Consider the following 22,061-nt stretch of genomic DNA (forward strand, 5'->3'; position numbering starts at 1 on the left):
AACATAGCCGAACACCAATAGGTGACAAAGAGTGTGGGGGCGCCAGGATAGAGGTCTGTGTAGAGTGCAAAGGAGGCCCCAAGCGGGAAGTGGCCATCCATAAGACAGCGGGAGATATCACTGGGAATGACATCACTGAATAAGGTGACATTTGAGCTGTGCCTTTCAAGACACAGCTGCATGGGGCAAGTAATCCAATTAAAAGAAGGTGCTTAGCAAAAGTACAGAATGCTCAAGGGTGAGAATAATTTGGAAGTCTGAGTTCAGGTGCAGCAAGCATGAGATAAGTGCCCAACAGAACTTTCTGCAATGATGGAAAAGGTTCTATATCTTTACTGTCCAATATGGTAGCCACTAACTACCTGTGGAGAGGAATTAAAATTTAAATTTCATGTAATTTTAACTAAATTTTTTTTTTGGCTTTTTGGCTTTTTGCCATTTCTTGGGCCGCTCCTGTGGCATATGGAGGTTCACAGGCTAGGGGTCCAATCGGAGCTGTACCCACTGGCCTATGCCAGAGCCACAGCAACGCAGGATCCGAGCCTCGTCTGCAACCTACACCACAGCTCACGGCAACGCCAGATCCTTCACCCACTGAGCAAGGCCAGGGATCGAACCTGCAACCTCATGGTTCCTAGTTGGATTCGTTAACAACTGAGCCATGACAGGAACTCCAATTTTAACTAATTTAAATTTAAATAGACTCATGTGGTTCGTGGCTACTATATTGGACAGTGTAGGTCAGAGACAAGAGGTCACCTCAAGGAAGAACTTGCATCCCATCCTAAGGGGGTGAATTTTCTCTTGTAGGTCATGGGAAATCTTCAAAGGCCTGTACATAGGGAATTATTTGATCAGCTTTGCATTTGGGAGTGGGGCAGACTGGAAGCAGATAAAGCATTTGAGAGACCTCAGAACACAGTAACTAAGGAAGTAACTGGGGTGGGGGGTGGGGAATGGACATAAGACATGTGAAGCAGGTAGAAGGAGCTGGTTTAGTGACAAGTCTGGGTATGGAGGATGAGGGAGAGGGAGCAGCAGCATTACCCAATGCAGATTTGGGGCTGCTTCTATCAGTGCGCCTGCTATTAAATATCAGTGACAGTTCACCCCAATAAAGGATACCTAGAGTGAATGGGTTTGGAGAGAAGATTCATGTTAGAGATAATGAACCTTGGAGTGCAGGAGAGAAATTCAGGTGAACTTTTACTTTCCTACTTGCCATGTGCCAGGAGGAATTGGCAGTCCAGCCCTCTCCATTGGAGAGACAACTACATTAACACAATCTGATGGAATTTCTGGCCATTATTGGGCCATAAGAAAATAGCTGCTAAAAGTGGAATGCGGCTCTCATAATTTCAGCGAAGCTGGAAGAGGGTCAAAAAATTTCTCCTCACAAAAATGAGAACTTATGGACTATAGAGCAAGGTGAGTTCATTGATAATCATTTCAAGAAAATATTATGTCTTCTTTAAAAATTGAAGTATAGCTGATTTACAATGTTGTGTTAGTTTCAGGTGTACAGCAAAGTGATTGAGTTATACACACATATATTATATATATATTCTTTTTCAGATTCTTTTCCATAATAGGATATTATGAGATTCAAATACAGTTCCCCGTGCTCTATAGTAGGTCCCTGTTTCTCTTCTTAATATATTGTCGTGTGTTCATTCCAAACTCCTAATTTATCCCTCCCTTCTCCTTTCCCCTTTGGTACCATAAGTTTGTTTTCTATGTCTGTGAATCTGAAAGTATTATTTCTTTAACAAGGGTTTAGACTGTACCAAATTAAAGTTTGTCCTTGGGAACTATGCCATAGAGCCCTTCATAGTGGGAGGACTTCCCAAAGATGAAATTCGGTCTGAGGTCCAGTCACCAGCCCTTGTGCCCATCCCCAACACCTGCTCTTCCAGGAAGCCTGTAAGTCTAGGGGTCCAGTAGCCTAGCACCCACCTTCTGATGTCTAGGCATCATTGGAAACTGCTGACTCTAGTTTGAGGATGGAAGGAAGGAGAGCAGACAGAGCAATCTCTCTTCCTGGGGATGCATAAAGGGCTGCTTCCTGGGGATGCATAGGCGGTCCTAAGGCATGAGAGCCAAGGGGAGAGTCAGAGGAAATTCTTCTTCTGAAGACCTGCCGTTTAAATGCCTCTTTTTTCCCTCCAGAATTGTAATTCCTTCCAAAATCACTTTAACTTTTCAGTAGAGATGTTAAAGACATCAAAAATTTCTTTTTTTCCCTCACCCACTCCTAAACTCGCCTCCCTAACCCAGAGAGACAGGTGTGACTGTTAACTTCCCAGGCTCTGTTCATTGATGCTGGGGATTCCTCAGAATATGTTCCCTGCTTTCAAGGAGCTAATGATCTAGCTGGGGAGACAAGAAAATAGACTACCCAGGAGTACTGAGAGATGTGTCAGATATAAGTACGGGGAGGACAGGGCATAGGGAGTGACTGCTTAGTGGCTACAGACGTTCCTCTTGGGGTGGTGGAAATGTTTGGGAGTTAGATAGAAGTGAAGGTTTAGGACCCTGAATCCAAAATTGACAGGTCAGAGAAAGTTTCATAGGAAATATGGCCCCTGAAAACATGGAGGAATTAACCAGGTAAAGAGGGAAAAGGGACATTCAGATAGAGAAAGTAACCTATATGAGAAGACGGAGGCCAGCGAGTAATGCACCATGGCCAGAGAGTGGAAAGAGTGTGGTCTGGGGGCAGGTGGAGGTGGTTGTAGGAGCCGAACATGGACAGGTGAGCTGAGACCACATCGTGAGGGCCTCGTGTGCCATGCCAAGGTGTCTGGACTTTACTCCAAGACCACTGAGAAGCCTTCATGCGATTTTAAGCGGGGAATGACTTGATCAGATTTACATTTTTGAAGAATCAGTATAACACTGGAGGCAGGGAGCTCAATTAGTTGGTGCTCAATTAGTGGTAGGAATCCAGGCCAAAAAAAAAAAAAAAAGTTGCTTTTTAAATTAATGCAGGAGAAATGGGAATGGAGATAATTCAGTTGATTCAAGACATTACTGAAGATTTGGAGTTCCCGCCGTGGCATAGTGGGTTTGATTCATTGCAGCTGCAGCTGGGATTCAGTCCCTGGCCTGGTAACTTCAATATGCCATGGGCATGGCCATTAAATTAAAAAAAAAAAAAAAAAAAAAAAAAAGACATTACTGAAGATTTTGTTAGTTAAGGAATGGAGAGATGGGTGTGGGAGTGGGTGGGTAAAAGACAGGGAGAAAAGTGCCTTATTAAAAAGCCATCTAGTGGAGTTCCCGTCATGGTGCAGTGGTTAACGAATCTGACTAGGAACCAGGAGGTTGTGGGTTCCATCCCTGCCCTTGATCAGTGGGCTAAAGATCCGGCGTTGCTGTGAGCTGTAGTGTAGGTGGCAGATGCAGCTTGGATCCCGTGTTGCTGTGGCTCTGGTGTAGGCCGGTGGCTACAGCTCCGATTGGACCCCTAGCCTGGGAACCTCCATATGCCTCAGGAAGCAGCCCTAGAAAAGGCAAAAAGACAAAAAACAAACAAACAAAAAAACCCCATCTAGTAACATTATCTCTCTATACAAAGTAGGTAAGTAGGTAAGATATCAGAGCTCACCATGGGGGACTGCCACAGGATTTCTGATAAGGTAACCCTCACTCTCCACCATTGAGAATCGCTCCCACAGAGGCTGTAATCCAAAGACTTTTATGCTTTCAATCCTGTTTTCCTCACTAGGACTACATACACAAAATTTACCTGGCTTGAAAGGAAAATAACTTTAAGAAAGGACCACTACTGAGACATTGCTTTGGAAAAGATCCCTGGTGTTCTCTTTACTTGCTGCAAGTAATAAATCCTTCCTTCTCCAGAAAAAAATATAAAAATAAAAAGAACCGCTATTGCATTCACTTTTTCTTTGGCCGTGCTGGCAGCATGCAGAAGTTCCCAGGCCAGAGATCAATCCATGCCACAGCAGTGACCCCAGCCATAGCAGTGATAATGCTGGATCCTTAACCTGCTGAGCTACCAGGGAACTTGATTTTCATGATAGATTACAGATTTAATTTTTAATTGTTTTCATTGTGTGTTCTTATAATTTCGAATCTCTTGCAACATATGAAAGAGTGGGACCCCATGCTTGGGTATCTGCAGTAAGTGTTTCAATTCCCCCCCTCCATTTTAGGTTGTGAAAATCTGATCCTAAGGTTTGTTGTTTCCCCACTGGCTGATTCATGTGATGGAGAAAAAAGATGGGAGACAAATAATTAATCCTTTTGCTCATCCTTCATCATACCTTTAGAGGTAATGGGCAGTCATAAAGAAAATAGATTTTTTTTTTTTTTTTTTTTTTTTTTTTTACATTCCTGAAGCATATGGAAGTTTCCAAGCTAGGAATTGAATCCAAGCTGCAGCTACCGGCCTATACCACAGCCATAGCAACACTGGATCCAAGTCACATCTGCGACCTACCCCACAGCTTGCAGCAACACTGGATCTTTAACCCACTGAGCAAGACCAGGGATTGAACTTGCATCCTCAGAGACAACATTGGGTCCTTAACCCGCTGAGCCACAGTGGGAACTCCAAGAAAAGTAAATTTTTTTTAAGAGTCAGCCTAAAAAATTTAGGAAGCTTGCTCTTTTTGTGTCAGGGAACTCAACTATGTGCTTTTTTTTTTTTTTTAAATCTGTGCTCATGTAACTAACCTCTAAAGAGGAATCTCTCTAATGAAGATGATTAATAAATGATCTTGTGATCTTCTTGACTGAGAGAATGTGGGAAAGTAGACTGAAAATAGTTCATGCCTTTTCTAAGAGCAACTGCAATAAAAGCAATTTGCATTGTCTTGCCTGTGCCTCGATTTCTTTTTCATCATTACCTTGAAAATGCAGTTTCTCTCTCCATTATCAAGCATTTTTGTGGATAAGGACAGTTAAACTAGAAAGGGAAATTGTCAGCAAATTCTAATACCCTAGACTTCTGTGGTTTTAACATTGATAAACTACATTTATTACATAGACTAACACAATGGCTGTGTTGTTTGTTTGTCTAGGAGCCAACTGTTGCATAGCATATGGATAATAATAGAGAAGAAGACTGAGGTAGGATGAAAAGCACGAGATCCGGATTATTTGAAAACCAGGATATAGCTCTGTTTTAATGATCTTTAGCTAAAAAGCATAGCTAAGAGTAGAAAAGTTCTACATCTTTTCCGCCTTTACTTTTCTTTATGAAATATAACACAAACAGAAAAGGTCTTTGTAACATGTGCACTATTGAATAAATAGTTATAAAGTGAACATCCATATAACCCTTGTCCAGGTGCATTAGAAATTCTTTTGTTATTATTATTGTAGTTGATTTACAATGTTATGCCAACTTCTGCTGTATAGCAAAGTGATTCCATCATATGTGTACATATATGTATTCTTTTTTATTCTTTTTTAAAATACTGTTTTCCGTCATGGTCTATCACAAGAGATTGGATATAGTTCCCTGTGCTGTACAGTAGGACCTTGTCGTTTATCCATTCTACGTGTAATAACATTAGCGATTCTTAATCAGGAGTCTACTGACACTTGCATGAGCTTCAGAGAATCTGCAAATTCTCTGAAATTACATGTAAAATTAGGGACCTTATGCATTTTTCTGGGGAAAGAGTCTAGAACTTTTCTTATAATCTTAAAAGAATCTACTTCAAATTCAAGCAATAGGACTAAGATTAACAGTGTAGTCTTACCTTGGTCTTTCATGTTCTCTGAATCTTGAGTCTGTAGGATGCAATGACAGTAGTTCGTGCTCTGTGAGACTGTTATAAGGAACAACTCATTTGTTATTGTCTGTGAAATAACTTTGTAAACTCTTGCAAATGTTCATTATATATTTCTTTAATAAATGGAAACTTTCTAGTAAGGTCTTAACAATATCTAAATAACTGCTAGATTGCTTTTGTTGATCAAGGCTGGTTTAAAACTCCTGATCTATCGTTATAACAGCTCCTCTACCAACACCCCAGTTCTGGACAAGGACAACTATCTGTTTTTCACATGCTATTCCTGAGCCACTGAACAATGTCTAAAGAAAATCTCTTAGCTTGGCAGATTGCTTTCACTTTATATTCATGATAGCTTACATCATAGTCTTCAAATTAGGCTGCATCTCTACAAATAGCTAGCCTCTTTCCTCATTTTTTCTCTATTTTGTTTTAAGATAATAAGACAATGTCTACTCATTATAGAAAAGCTAGAACTACCAGAAAAGTATAAAGAAATGGAATAACTTACCTATACCCAGATAAATAATAAACAAATAAATAAAAATAATAATAATGTACCCTTATTTAGATCCACACTCTGCTAATCATATTGGTAAATTGATGTATATTATATGTATACTATGTATATATGCATATGAATACAGCTGAAGTCATAATGCATAAGGTCCCTAATTTTACATTTACACTTGGCTAATTTTTAAAAATTAAGACAAACACAAGATTTTTAATCACATTTTTAATGCCTGTTTTATCATCATTCCTTTAATATCAGGTGTTTGTATTTCTTTTCTGTCTTTTTGGGGGGGCTGCACCTGCAGCATATGGAAGTTCCTAGGCTAGGGCTCAAATCCAAGATGTAGCTGCTGGCCACAGCCACAGCAATGCAGGATCTGAGCCAAATCTGTGACCTACACCACAGCTCAGGACAATACTGGATCCTTAACCCACTGAGTGAGGCCAGGGATTGAACGCACGTCCTCATGGATACTAGTCAGGTTTGTCACTGCTGAGCCATGACAGGAAATTCAGGCATTTGTATTTCTAATGTTTTGCTATTATATATCCTGCTACTCTAAAAATCTGTTTTTGTATAAGCTTCAATCACATTTCATGAAAATCTTCTAGAAGAGGAAGGTAAATAAAATCCTTTTATACTATGACTTGTGTATTTCTAAGTGATTCATTTCCTAGTAATCTGTGAATGTCCTTAAGGAAATATATTGGATATATTTGCTTGAAATTTGAGAAAAATTACTGGTAGTAGCATGTTTAAAAATAAAATGTTGACAAAGTTCCTATCGTGGCTCAGTGGGTTAAGGACCCCATGTTGTCTCTGTGACAATGTGGGTTCAATCCCTGGGTCTTGCTTAGTGGGTTAAAGTTCTGCATTCCTGCAAGCTGCAGCATAGGTCTCAGATGAGGCTTGGAATGGGTGTGGCCATGGCTGTGGCATAGGCCTCAGCTGCAGCTTTTATTCTGACAGGGATGGAGTAGACACAGGTAGTTTTAAAAGTCCCAATAAAGCACCACAGATAACGAGGGAAACTTAGGGGACATTGGGAGACCACTGTAAGTAAATAAATTGCTCAAAAAAGCCATCAGAACAAGGCAGACTTCCTTTTTTTTTTTGTCTTTTCTAGGGCCCCTCCTGTGGCATCTGGAGGTTCCCAGGCTAGGGGTCGAATAAGAGCTGTAGCCACTGGCCTATGCCAGAGCCACAGCAACGCGGGATCTGAGCTGCGTATGCAACCTACACCACAGGTCACAGCAACACTGGATCCTTATCCCACTGAGCAAGGCCAGGGATCGAACCCGCAACCTCCTGGTTCCTAGTCAGATTCGTTAACCACTGAGCCACGACGGGAACTTCAGACTTGCTTTCCTTAATGGAATCTTGAGAATTGCCTCAGGTCGTTGGGTGGGGGATGGGATTATGCCTGCATTCATATTCAGACCCAAGGCAAGAGTTTGAGGACCACCTTTCTGCAGATTTGAATACACACCTCATCAGATACCAAGGGGGAGCTACTGCTCTCAGAAAGAAGGAGGCAGGCTTTTCCAACCCCCACGCCCCTTGGATGATAAAACTGTAACCCCACGGATCCTCAGGGCAGAGCTTCCATGCCTGCCCGCTTGCATCTCTCACAAGCGTCTTACCTTAATAAATCTATTTCTTGCCTATCACCTGTCTCTTGCTGAATTCCTTCTGCGTGGAGACATGAAGAACCTGAACCTCAGTGAGTCCAGACACAGGGTGAGTGATTCTAATTTAAAACCTTGGGTTCGAGTCCCAATCTGGGTTTAGGCTGAGTTTGAGTCCTGGCACATGGGCTCAAGTCCCAGTCTGTGTTCTGGCTAGGTTCAGGCCATTAATACTGTCAGTTTCGATTCTATTCCTAGCCCAGGAACTTCCATATGCTGTAGGTGTGGCCATAAAAATAAAAAATAAAACATTGTTTTTGATGCTCTGCTTCTAATATCGTTTAATCCTGTTTCCTACTTTCATGTCAGTAGGCCGGCCTATCAGACATTATTTTTAAAGGACAAAACCTCATTATCCCAACTCCAGACTCAGATGTGTTGTAAGTGCTTTTAGAATGTGCAGTTTTCTCTTGTGGCATCCCGGACCATCCTGTTATACAGACTTCCTTTGAACAAGAGAATATGAAATTAAACAGTGATCCCTTTTTTTTTTTTTTTTTAAACTTGATGCTAATGGAAGAAATGTTCACATATTGAGGTACGGGGAAAGTCATCCTGGCTTTTACATACTTTAACTCAAATTTTATGCTAACTAAAACAGCCTCTTCGTGGTCTCTCAAACATATACTGTACATCTGCTTTAATTGTTAAAGAAAAGGGTGCCCTGACCAGAAGTAAATATTGCCCTATTAAACTTAAAGTTCCTTCCTTGGAAGCCAATGCTGGTACTCCAACTATAAGACTTCTTTCCCAGGTGCCAAGGCCATATTGACTGGCTGTGTATGTGTTGATCTGTTTTGTTTTTGTTTTTGAAACCTTGAAGAAATGGATCCCTGACTTGTTTTATATTCTTTGTTCTGACAAAATATAAAGATGAAAACCACGCTTCTGCAGAGCAATTCCTCAGTTATCCAAGAGGCCGTGTACGGGGTTATAGCCCACAGTTTGGCTCAAATAAAACTCCTTTCTGCTCCCATTATAGATTGTTGATTATTTCCAGCAACAACACTTTTATATGAACTGCATTTCTCAACAATACAACCCTTCTCTTTTCCGATCTTTTCAGCAACTGGCCCCTGCCCTCCCCCTCTCATCCCCCCCCTTTAAAGGCTGCATAGGTTTCTAGCTACCGAGTTAGTACTCTTGTTTTGGAAATCTTATGTTTGACACCCTCAATGCACTGAGGTGTTGTGAACCTGCCCTTTTCTGCCTGGGGTTTGGGTCTTGATGTTGTTTGTTTCTTAAGTTATTTTCACCTACACTTTGAGGAAAGACTCTCAAACTTGGACCCAGCCACGCCTCCCTACCTCGGTCTCACCCACGTCCCCGCCCGCCCCTTCGTTTCCTAGCGACCAATTTCCATGGTTACACAACCTACGCTGAGAGCGCCAGGCTGCCCTTAAGGCCCAGGAAAAGATCCCCAGGAAGTTGGGAAGACGCGGCTCTAACTCCAGATGCTGGCCAAGGTCAGCCCACTCGGGGCTCCGCGCCCTTGAGACCGGGATGTAGCCCCGCGAGGAGGCGAGTGCAGGGCAGAGGGGCAGAGCTTTGGCCTCTGGAGCATCCGGTCTAGCCGGGTTGAGGCTGAACTGTTAACGACTCCTTTGGGGCACCGCCGCTGAGTGGAAACCGCGGTCATTTCCGGCCGGAGGCCCCCAAGTCCGCGGGGTCAGGCTTGCCTGCACTGGTCGGCGCCACTTGCACTCCAGGCTGCCAGAACTGGGGAGATTTAGGCTTGCGAGAGTGGGGCTGGGGAGGGTACTGAGGCGAGTCGGTAGCATCCCCTGCAAGGCGCCAGAGATCGCTTGCACATGCGCACAGTGCGGCTAGCGTTCTTTGCGCGCTTGTTAGAAATTGTTCTTTTAAGCGCTTCCCTTAGGCCGCGCACTGTTTTAACCACTGAGTATTTAGAGCGCACCGAATCCTCGCCATAACCCTGGGAGAGGGTAGTAGCTGTATCTATATTTTTCAGATAAGAAAACCGCTTCAAAGAGAGATGAGCTAAGGTCTCAGCTAGAAAATAGTTGAGTCAGGATGGAACCTGGGCAATCTGGTTCTATCGGAAAAGATGCCAAGTGTAACTTTACCTATAAATTCTGAAAGTTAGGTTTAGCTACCTGAGATTGCCTTTATAATAGTCTCTACATGCTAATTTCCTAAGCTCAACGACTGATACGAATCAGAAAACCTAATAACCATTAAAACCTGCCACCTTTTTCTGGTCTATAGTAAATAGAATTAATAATCAGGAGTTTATTTTTTTCTGTGATGCAGACCACTCATGTTTTGCCTTTTTGCTTTCATGTTTTTGCTTTTCTTTTTTGGCCGCAGTGGCCCCCGTGGCATATGAAAGTTCCCAGGCCGAAGAATGAATCCCAGCTGGAGCTTCGACCTACTCCACAGCTGTGGAAACCACGGGATTCTTAACCCACTGCGTGAGGCTGAAATCTAACCCGGTGCCTCCACCAGGCCGCAGCAGGAACTCCATGCTTTTGTGTTTTTAATCGAGTCTAAACACCAACTTGGATATGCAAGAAAGAGAGTTTAGATGATCTGAGCAAGAATTGTTTTCCAAGAGTCTCATAATTATGAAAGGTCATTTAAGAATATGGTGGAATAAGCTTTTCTCTTTCAAGCTGCACGCTGCCGCCAGCACAAATAGGAGTGGCATTTCTCATTAATTCTCCTCCTCCTTCCCACCAACTGTTAGAACTTTTTTAAATTTAAAAATATCATGATATAAATTTGGTGACCACCATCATTTAAACAAAGAGGGAGTGTTTCAATCTTTTGAAGTCCTAATTGTATCAACAGTCTTTAATTTTTAAAATATAAAACAAACTATCTTTAGTGTTGTATTTGAGTTGATTTTTCGTATTTGTTTGTGTATCAATTGTAGATTTTTGGTTTGCAGCTACTCTGAAGTTTTCTTCTTCTTTTTTTTTTTTTTTTTCTAAGGCTGCACCCTCTGCATATGGAGGTTCCCAGGCGAGGGGTGTAATTGGGGCTGCAGCCGCTGGCCTATGCCAGAGCCACAGCAACACGGGTTCCGAGCCCCTCTGTGACCTACACCCATAGCCTACAGCAACACCCCGGATCCCTTAACCCACTGAGGGATGCCAGGGATCAAACCTGCAACCTCATGGTTCCTAGTTGGGTTCGTTAACCACTGTGCCAGGACGGAAACTCCTGAAGTTTTAATGTAAGAGGCTATATGTATACAAGATTGTTTTAAGTTGTTGGTTTCTTAACTGCAAGTGCATCTCCAGTGTCCTGCATTTGTACCCTCCTCTTCTCAGGATTTCTGATTTTGGTAGCTTAATTGTGTGTGGATGATTTTGTATCTTTACCGTATACATACCTTTACTGGTGAGCTTGTCATTTGTGGTATTTTTGTTTCCAGTTGTGGCCTTTTCTTTTCTGCCTAGAGAAGTTCCTTTAGTACTTATTGTAAAGCTCGTTTAGTGTTGCTAAATTCTCTTAGCTTTCGCTTATCTGTAAAGCTTTTGATTTACAGATTGTTAATTGGGTTAATTGTATCGACAGTCTTTAATTTTAATAAATATAAAACAAACTTCTTTAATTTTAATAAATATAAAACAAACTAATGAAAAACAGGCAGGGCCTAGATACTAGTAAATACTAATAAGTTAATAAATAATGTAACTCTTTATAAATATAATAGTGGAGAACTCTAAAGAGGACAAAATAATATAAATATAATTTTTAAAAAACAATATTTTTATTTTGCCAGAATGCCTCCCACTCAGGCTGAAAGTGTTATAAAGAATATCATTCGAGAAATAAGACAAGAATGTGCAGCCCATGGAGAGATTGTTTCTGAAACTCTGGTTGCTTTTATGGTAAGAATGAATATTTTTGTGAATTATTGCTTTATTTTAAAATGTTTTTCCATTTTAAAATTTTCTCTTAAAATTCTGTTATGCTTTCCTAAAGTTTTTCCGTTGAAACCATGTTGAAATAATTGGACAAGTTAGTCAAAAGTACTTTTTAAAAACCTATAAGACATGTTCTAGATTTAAGAGTCTGATTTAGAAGCTCTTGATGGGTTTTGGAAACATCAATAATGTTTTCCTGTGTGGGAGTTTTTTTAACATGTATTTTTGTTCACTGTTTTAAAAAGTACTCATTGCCTTGGTCTCTCTATTCTTGCTTTTGGTTTAATGATAAACAGTAAAAACATGATCAAATATTCAAATAGATTCCCAGTGTAAAATATAGTCATTGATTTCAACCTATTGCTCCATGTACCTCTTCTAACACCATATTCAAAATTGATATTTATTTCTCCCTTTCTTCAACCTCTAAAGAAGGTGAAAATGTGTTGGGTCATAAGAAAATCAGCTGAATAATCAACCCCTGAGTAATCAAGAGGCAGTTATTTTAATTTTTTTAATATTTATTTATTTATTTGTTTAGTCTTTTTAGGGCCACACCTTGGCATATGGAGGTTCTCGGCTAGGGGTCGAGTGGGAGTTGTAGCTGCCCGCCTACACCAGAGCACGTGGCAATGCTGGATCCTTAACCCACTGAGCAAGGCCAGGGATTGAACCAGCATCCTTAAGGATACTAGTCAGACTCATTTCTGCTGAGCTACAATGGGAACTCCCAAGAAGCAGTTATTTTTAAAATGGAAAAATATTAAGCTAATTTTGTAGTAATATGAAATAAATGTAATGGACTCTTTCCTACTCTCAGGTCAAAGCTGTGGTCCTGGACCCAAGTAATGGCTTTAACACGGATAGAACGCTCATAAAAAGTGACGTGCAGAAACTTGTTAAGGTGATTATCCAGCAGTTATCAAATTGTGTATTATTTACTTACAATTCTTTTTTTAAAATTCTATTGGGATATAGTTGATTTACAATTAGCTGTATTAGCTTCAGTTTTATAGCAAAGTTTACCAGATGTACATACAATATATATCCATTCTTTTTTCCCACATATGTTATCACAGAATATTGAGTAGACCTCCCTGTGCTATACAGTAGGTTGCTGTTAGTTATCTATTTTATATATAGTAGTATGTATATGTTAATCCTATCCTCCCAATTTATCATCCCCCCAAGTTTCCTCTTTGGTAATGTTAAATTTGTTTTTGAAATATGAATTTGTTTCTGTTTTATAAATAGGTGCTTTTGTATCATTTTAAATTACATTCCACATATAAGTGATATCATATGGTAGTTGGCTTTATCTAACTTACTTCACTTACTATGATAATCTCTAGTTGCGTCCATGTTGCTGTAAATGGCATGATTTCCTTCTTTTTTACGGCTGAGTAATATTCCATTGTGTATATGTACCACATCTTAATCCATTCATCTGTTGGTGGGCATTTAGGTTATTATCATGTCTTGGCTATTGTAAATAGTGCTGCAGTGAACATAGGGGTAAATGTGTCTCTTTCAATGAAAGCTTTGTCTGGATATATGGCCAGGAGTGGGACTGCTGGATCATATGCTAGTTCTATTTTTACTTTTCTGAGGAACCTCCACTCTGTTTTGCATAGTGGTTGTACCAACTTACAGTCCCATCAACATTATAAGAGGTTTCCCTTTTCTCCACACTCTCTATAGCATTTATTGTTTGTAGACTTTTTGATGGTGGCCATTCTGGCTGGTGTTAGGTGGAACCTCATAGTAGTTTTGATTTGCATTTCTCTAATAATTAGCAATGATGAGCATCTTTTCATGTGTTTTTGGCCATCTGTCTGTCTTCTTTGGAGAACTACCTATTTAGTTCTGACCATTTTTTTAATGGGTATGTATATATATATGTGTGTGTATATATATTATAAAGCTGTGTGAGATGTTTGTATGTTTTGGAGATTAATCTCCTGTGGATTTCTTTGTTTGCAAATATTTTCTCCCATTCTGTGTGTTGTCTTTTTGGGTTTTTTTATGGTTTCCTTTGCTATGCAGAAGTTTTTAAGTTTATATAGGTCTCATTTGTTTATTTTTGTTTTGATTTTCATTGCAATTCTAAATGTAGTATTTGTGTTGGTCAATATTACCGTTAGTTCCATGAAACAAAACCCCACCAAATAGTGGTGCAAACAAATGAGAGATCTACTTTTTCTCATAAAACAAAATCTGGATGTACATAGATTGTTTTTCCTGGCTTCTTGGGTCACTGTGCATGTTTTCACCCCGCAGTCACAAGATAGGTCTTCCACCTCTAGGCAAGCATAAGGTGAGAGGACAAAGGTCAAAATGTGTGTGCAATTGAGTCTGTACTTTCTTTTTGGAAAATAATAGGCTTTCCCAGAATCCTTCCCATTGGTTTGCATTTATTGACCAGAATGATATTGCAAGTGGGCCTGGGACATAGATTTTTTTTTTCTTTCTTTCTTTCTTCTTTTTTTTTTTTTTAACCAATATTTGCCTCAATCTAGATTAGGGCTTTGTTAGTAAGGAAGGAGGGGTATGGATATTGGCAGGTAGCAGTGTCTGTCACAGAATTTTGGAGACATCTTGTTATTGATCTAATATTACAAGGAGAATATTATTAACAGACTTGTCAGATGCTATAAAATTATAGGACTAAATTAAGATTCATATAATTGTTGATTCAATGTAATTTGTGTTTTTCAATTCTAAAGGAAAAGTTGAACCCAATGCAAAATAATTCACAGTTAGGAATAAGTAGATGTGCCTGAAAAGCAGTTTTAAGAACAAAAGAAAGCAGTAACTTTAGACATTGTTAATTTCTTCATATGTTTTAAGTCTGACTCACTGGGATGCTTAAATATCTGTTTTCTAAATATTTCTCAATGCATTTCCTAAAAATTCAGAATTATTTTTTTTCCTCCTGGGCTTCTTGATTTTAATTCCTTCCATCATACCAAAGACTTGAAGCAATCTTGCCCAAACTTGTCTGTGAGTATTTTCTGAGCTCAAACAAATGGCAGAGAAAATTTTCATCACTTCCATCTTCTTTCACAGCCAGCATGTTACGCAGTGGAGCACAGATCTATCTGCGGATGCAAGAGGGGTCAGGAAGAGTTTTGGAAGCTTGGAGCTGGGGAATATCTTGTTAGGATAACTGTGTGGTAGAGATGCCAGGCACCGAGGGGGAGCTGGGTCTTTTTGTGCTGAATTTGAGCACGCTTGGTGTAAAGCGTGTTCTCAGCAAAAGGGAAATGATGGACGGTCAGTCAGAAATTTTATTGGAAAGCCACGGAGGAGAATCAAGGAGGAGCAGAAAGTGTTTTTCTGCTTTTCTTGGCTCAAGAAGAGTTTTTCTTTTTTCCTCCAACTCAATTCGGTTAGAAAGCATCAAGCTCAACATACTTGTCATCTGGTAGGTACGTTAACTGTCCGTGTAAGTCATAATTCAAGTGATAAAGATTGTTGCCTTTTTTCTCAATTAAAAGTCATATGGATCAGCTAGTCTTTGTAAACTCTGTGCTTAGAACAGCACTTCTCTGGGATCCAGGTGCACTGCACCCCTGCTTTCTCCTCACCCTCTTCCCAGGAGAGCAGAGTTGGTGCTCTGGGAGGTGGGCTGAGGGATACTGTTGATGTGCCCACCAGGTGTAGATATAAAGCCTAATAGGTGAGACAAGAAAGAGTGGGGTTAGGGGGTGAAGAGAAGAAAAGAAAATTTCAGGTTGATCATCTCAGCTAAAGAGGCAAAGCAGAGAAGAGGAGGAACCATGGATGTGGGGGTGGGAGGTGGGGGTGGAAGGAGGAGAAATGGACCAGAGGGAGAAATTTTGAAACAGAATGCAGAGCCAGAGAAATTTGTGAGCAGGAAAGCATAGCTACAGCAGCTTTTTATAAAATGCACATGACCTCCAGCATCAGCCCAAAAGGAGTGTTAAGACTTTAATAAACAGAAGTTCCCATCATGGCACAGGGGAAACGAATCCGACAGGGAACCATGAGGTTGCGGGTTCCATCCCTGGCCTCGCTCAGTGGGTTAAGGATCCAGCATTGCCGTGAGCTGTGGTGTAGGTCACAGACGCAGCTTGCATCCTGCATTGCTATGGCTGTGGTGTAGGCTGGCCATTGTAACTCCGATTAGACCCCTAGCCTGGGAACCTCCATACGCCACAGCTAAAAAGACAAAAAGACCCCCCCCCCCAAAAAAAGACTTGAATAAACAGTAACAAGGAACGCAAGATGAATTCTAGACAGGAGCATAAGCTTGAGCTAATGAACATTTACCCACATTCAGACTAAAGAGACCAACCAAAGGTCAAGTTCCTTGCCTCCAACTAGACCATTAGCCACCTGGGTATGGTAGTATTAGTTAACTCAGGGAAAATAACTTATTGCTTAATAAATATTGTGGATTAAGTGAACTATAAAGCATGAAGTCCTCAAAGAGAAAAAAAGTAATAAAAGAAGTTATTGGTGGATAAATATCAGAAACTACTGCTTTGATGTTTCTCTTTGTTTTTGAAACTAACCTTGGAAAAAACTTCTGATTGTTTCAGAAAATATAACTAGAAGCATTTATGAGATAATCTTTTTTAGCTTTGTGTGGCTCGGCTCTTGGACAGTAAAAATCCATCCCTGGACACCATTAAGATGCAAGTCTACTTTGATATGAATTATACAAGACGAGGTAACATATATTTGCCTATTTAGACACACATTAAAAAGATTCATTTTGTATTTCAAGTATTAAGGGCTTTATTTGGTTGACCAAGAACAAGTTAACCTTTTTTGTCTATCTTTTAAAATCTTTCCCAACTTTGAAGAATATAATAATGTTGGAAATGCCAAAGGAGAAAAAACCCAAATGGCTTTTGTGAGTGTCAAAAGTCAATTCTAATTACTATGCCCATAATGATTAAGTTTCCAAGTCTATTGGTTTTAACGATTATACCACTAATATATAATAGCTTAAATTAAAACAACCAGCCCACTGCAGTTAAGTTTTTAATTTGTCGATTTTTATTTCTGGTTTATATTGTTATTATCTCACAAGGCTCATGTAAATTATGTAACTTACCCCAAAATGAAGTGAATGATGGGAGATTTAAGTTTAGAACATATTTCCTTATGTAAATAGTTCATTGCCTACATCAAAGGCACACTGGAAATAAGAAAAAGGAAAATAAATTTCTCTGGAGACTAGACTGTCTCTGTCTCACTGTAATTCAATCATTATTAACCATTTGGTGATTTCTATTGCCTTCTCTTCCCTGTATATATTAAACTTTCATTTATGCTACTTGTGTAAGGTCATATATCTTGCTTTTTTGCTTAATAATAATCATCAAATTTTATAACAAATAATGATGGACTTGAGGAGTTCCTGCCATGGCGCAGCAGAAACGAATCTGACTAGGAACCATGAGGTTGCAGGTTTGATCCCTGGCCTTGCTCGTTGGTTTAAGGATCTGGTGTTGCCTTGAGCTCTAGGAGTCCAAGTTGCTGTGGCTGTGGTGTAGGCCGGCAACTGCAGCTCTGATTGGACCCCTAGCCTGAGAACATCCATATGCCGCAGTTTTGGCCCTAAAAAGCAAATAGTAATAATAATAATAATGGAATTGATATAATTTGGATTTTTCTTAATCTGCAAAATTTGAGTTATTTTTGTGGTAAGATTGTAGCTGTGAACTGTGCATGGTTGATATGTTAATTATTTTCCTTGTAATAGTAAAATAGGGTGTTTTATTGACTTAGTTGCAAGAATTATAGTGCAGATGAACTGTGGATCCTGCCACAATTAAACCTAGACCTTATTGTACCACAGGAAGAAGGGGAAGGGATACAGTTCCTGATGTAATATGATATCACAGTAATGCTATCAAAGGAAATTTATCTAGAACTAAAATAGAAATATAGATAACTGAAGAGAAATATTTATACCACCTATATGGATATTTATTTACATGTGCTTATATACAGTATACTACTATTCTTATGTACAGCATATATAATGCATATATTTATCCTAAGTGTGTTTATAATATCTATTATAAATTGTCTTGTGTACTTTTTGCTTAATGAAGAGGTTTTAGCCCTATCTCTAGCACTGTTTGGATTGTCTGTTTTAAGTCTTAACCTGTTTTGACAAAAGTATGCCATTTAAACCACTATAATAAACCTCTCCTACTAGATTTTTGTCTTGAGGTTACTTGCTGGCCACTGTTTATTTTTTAATTACTACATGTTCAGAAAATACTTGTTTTCATGCAGTAGGATTGCCATATGAAGTCATTTTTGTCTCTGGTCCTACTTTCTTATGTGAGGAGAATTCTGAGTATCAATATGTGGAACATTGTCCTTTGCCAATTTTAGAGGAATTTCTCGAAGAACATCACCGGGTTGTAGAGTCTAGATTAGGCTCTGTTACCAGAGAAATTACAGATAGTCGGGCCTGTATTCGAGAAGAGCTGGAAAGCCTCTACCGCAAGATTGTCAGCTACCTGTTGCTACGCTCTGGGCTGGGGTCCCCAACAGACATCAAGGTTGTCAGAGAGGCAACAGGTAAAAAATACACACCATTTCTGTTCCATCCGTGAACATACACAAATATTGTATCTTATAAAATATGTTAGAGTCCAAGTATTGAAGATTAACATTTCCTCTTTTATCTAGAAAAAAAAAAAAAAAAGAAAGAAAAGAAAAGAAAAAGAAAGACCACAAATGAGAGGTTAAAACTCCCCCAGATTCCTCTCACCCAGAGTATCAACTCTGATATTCAAGTAACACCTCTGGGAGGTGAATGTTGTTAATCTTCTTAGAGCTGTTCCCATCCAGGGACCTGTTGCTCTTCACTAGAGAAATCTAGGCAGTATGCTTAATGGTACTGGCTGATTGGGGTGGGGGGTGGCTGCTGGGAGAGAAGATGTCCTATTGATGAAGGATGTTGAGTCTATCACCTAAAGTAAATGATGGGAAATGACACTGTTTTATCCTCAGGAAACATCCACTCTCATACTTTAAGACAAGGAGTAGGTGCTATGTCTAATTTTCCCATGGCTTTTTGCCATAATTATTTTAAAACATCAATTTTTCTACTCAGAGCCCTAATTAGAAAGCTTGTTTTAATGCCCACTGCCAAAAAATTACTGATGGATGCTTAATTATTGAAATAGATGTGAGGCAGAGTTCCCATAATGGCACAGTGGTTAACAAATCTGACTAGGAACCATGAGGTTGTGGGTTCGATCCCTGGCCTTGCTCAGTGGGTTAAGGATCCGACATTGCTGTGAGCTGTGGTGTAGGTTGCAGATGCTGCTGGGATCCCGAATTGCTGTGGCTCTGCTGTAGGCTGGTGGCTACAGCTCCGATTAGACCCCTAGTCTGGGAAACTCCATATGCCTCCGGAGCGGTCCTAGAAAAGGTAAAAAGACATAAAAAAAAAAAAAAAGAAATAGATGTGAGGCAATGGCATTATTTTCAGTAGCACAGCTTTGATATGTGCTAAATGTGGCCCAGATTCTGGAATCGGGTATCAGAAATTTCAAGAACCATCTCAGTAACTTTATATAGACAACTTAACTTTCTGCTGAAATGTGTTGTTTAAGTTCTGATGTCCCTTTTGTGGTTGGTTTTAGCAGCCCTACAGAGTGTTTTTCCTCAGGCTGAGCTTGGGACATTTCTAACTCTTTCTGAGAAAGACAAAGAACGCCAACTGAAAGAACTCACCATGATTGTTACTGGAATCCGTTTATTTAACCGAGACTGTGGAAAGGGAGGAGAAGGCATTGATGACTGTAGGTATATCATAAGGTTAACTCTGTAAGTTACAAAGGTCTAAAATTGAATTAGCATAGGAAAATAATGCACAACACACCTCTGGTATTCTTAGATTTAAAGTTGGCAGTTTTGACTATACCTTAGATATAGCTACTGTTTATAACGTGTAATAATTTTTCTCATTTTATTGGGGCAACACCCTAAGTGTTATGTACCATGAAGCTAGTACGGGAATGTGAATCAGTAGGAGTTCCCATCATGGCTCAGTGGTTAACGAATCTGACTAGGAACCATGAGGTTGGGTGTTCGATCCCTGGCCTTGCTCAGTGGATTGGGGATCCGGTGTTGCTGTGAGCTGTGGTGTAGGTCGCAGACGCAGCTCGGATCCCGAGTTGCTATGGCTCTGGCGTAGGCCAGCAGCTACAGCTCCAATTGGACCCCTAGCCTGGGAACCTCCATACGCTGTGGGAGCGGCTCAAGAAATGGTAAAAAGACAAAAAAAAAAAAAAATCAGTAAAAGGAAGAGAGGGCCTCTGGGAGGACAGCCTCCCCAATTCAATGGGCTTTTGTGTTCTTTACTCCAAGTCAGATAACCAAAAGGGAATAAAATTCAGTGATTTAAAAAAATTAAAATCACCTTGAAAAGACAACCATTGCTGATGTGGTTCATGGAATCAAATGGTCCAAGAAGAGGTATTAGAAAGTCTATCAATTCAGGAGCACCTACTATGAATATTTAATAGATTCATTATCTATAAGCTTGAAAGTACTCACTGAAATACTTGCTCAAGGAGCTACCAGTAGAAGTAACTTCCTTATGAATTGGTCGTCCCACTGAGAAGGTGTTAGTGTCTTTTACCAGATTGCTGGTCTAGCACAAGAAGTTAATTTTTATTGCAATTTAAAAACTATTCTAAAAAGTCAATCCCCCTCTTCATAAAATTCCCTGTCTCTCTAGATGATTCTCTTATTTTTCAGTATCCCAGTGAGTTTCCTAAGTGGTATACTTTTCTTTTTTACAAATAGTTTAGAAGATATACAGGAGGAGAGATAAAGTGGCTTTTCTAGAGGCACGTGGTTTAATAGCACATAAGACCAAAGCCTGTCTGTTCTTTAGATTCTTTTATATTTTAGTGGCAAAAGCTGATCTGTTATAACTTCTGGTTAATAATCTGGCAATGGCTGTTTTTTGGATAGGTTTTTCTTTCTGGATGCTTTACTTCCTGGTGTAGGACCCATGAAGTATATGCCTTATTATTAGTCATTTTGTTAAGGGAAAAAAAACTGACTTCATGTTTCAATGTGATCACTTTCTAGGCTTTTTCTTCTGAACTCTTTTTAGATTTCCTCATGCCTCTCTTATTATACCTTTTGAACCAGTGCCAGCTATTCTACAGGAAGCCATCCCAGCCACCACACAGCATATTGATTCCCAACTCCAGGTGGTCCAGGACCAGGCATACCGCTACACAGCCATCCTCGAGAAAGTGGTAAAAAACCCACTGTTGAGTCAAGAGCTTCAGCCCTATATGTTAAAAGAAGCCCTGTATAACTTGCGACAATATGAGATCTTCCTTCAGATCATTTTGGTGAGCTCATGTCACAAAGGCTGGTCTTTTCCATAGAATGAGACTTCTTTATATGTTGTAAGTCTCAAACCAAAGCTAGAACCTGGTCATTGACAAAGAAGGCAACCTTAATAACCACTCAGTTGACATTGCATCTGTAGGGGCAAAACTAAAATAGAAATGGGAAAGTTGGATGTTGACTTTAACGAAAATGTGTTGGAGGGGAGTTCCCGTCGTGGCACAGCGGTTAACGAATCCGACTAGGAGCCATGAGGTTGCGGGTTCAATCCCTGCCCTTGCTCAGTGGGTTCAGGATCCGGCGTTGCCGTGGGCTGTGGTGTAGGTTGCAGACATGGCTCGGATCCCGCGTTGCTGTGGCTCTGGCGTAGACCGGGGGCTACAGTTCCGATTAGACCCCTAGCCTGGGAACCTCCATATGCCTTGGGAGTGGCCCAAAGAAATAGCAAAAAGACAAAAAAAAAAAAAAAAAAAAAAAAGAAAAGAAAATGTGTTGGAGGAATGGATTTTATTTTATTATTATTTTAAAAATTTATTTTATTGAAATATAGTTGATTTATAGTTTGTTAATTTCTGCTGTACAGTAAAGGGATTCAGTTATACACATATATACATTCTTTTTCATATTCCTTTCCATTATGGTTTATCACAGGACATTAAATATAGTTCCCTCTGGGAGTTCCCGTCATGGCGCAGTCGTTAACGAATCCGACTGGAAACCATGAGGTTGCAGGTTTGATCCCTGGCCTCGCTCAGTAGGTTAAGGATCCGGCGTTGCCGTGAGCTGTGGTGTAGGTTGCAGACGCGGCTCAGAT

General features: G+C 40.0%; 1 protein-coding gene across 10 annotated transcripts in view; it reads left to right on the plus strand.

Annotated features, from left to right (window-relative positions):
- Positions 1-9,381: 9,381 nt before the first annotated feature.
- Positions 9,382-22,061, plus strand: part of CFAP206 (cilia and flagella associated protein 206) — a 31,977-nt gene continuing 19,297 nt past the window's right edge. For 2 of the 10 annotated variants that reach the window (XM_084959662.1, XM_084959700.1), the window contains exons 1-7: positions 9,382-9,494; positions 11,728-11,836; positions 12,693-12,776; positions 16,481-16,571; positions 18,257-18,445; positions 19,519-19,677; positions 21,041-21,249. In XM_084959662.1, coding sequence (XP_084815788.1) covers positions 11,729-11,836; positions 12,693-12,776; positions 16,481-16,571; positions 18,257-18,445; positions 19,519-19,677; positions 21,041-21,249 — 840 coding nt within the window. In that variant the 5' untranslated portion in view covers positions 9,382-9,494; position 11,728. Of the gene's footprint in view, positions 11,176-11,727; positions 11,837-12,692; positions 12,777-16,480; positions 16,572-18,256; positions 18,446-19,518; positions 19,678-21,040; positions 21,250-22,061 lie in introns of all 10 variants that reach the window. The other 8 variants (XM_005659280.4, XM_005659281.4, XM_084959669.1 and 5 more) reach the window with 7 other exon arrangements.

The sequence above is a fragment of the Sus scrofa genome, chromosome 1 (genome assembly GCF_054392235.1).
Source record: "Sus scrofa isolate SSC_HxYL_T2T_F1_AM1 chromosome 1, Sscrofa_HxYL_maternal_Yorkshire_Landrace_v2.0, whole genome shotgun sequence".
Classification (NCBI taxonomy): domain Eukaryota; kingdom Metazoa; phylum Chordata; class Mammalia; order Artiodactyla; family Suidae; genus Sus; species Sus scrofa.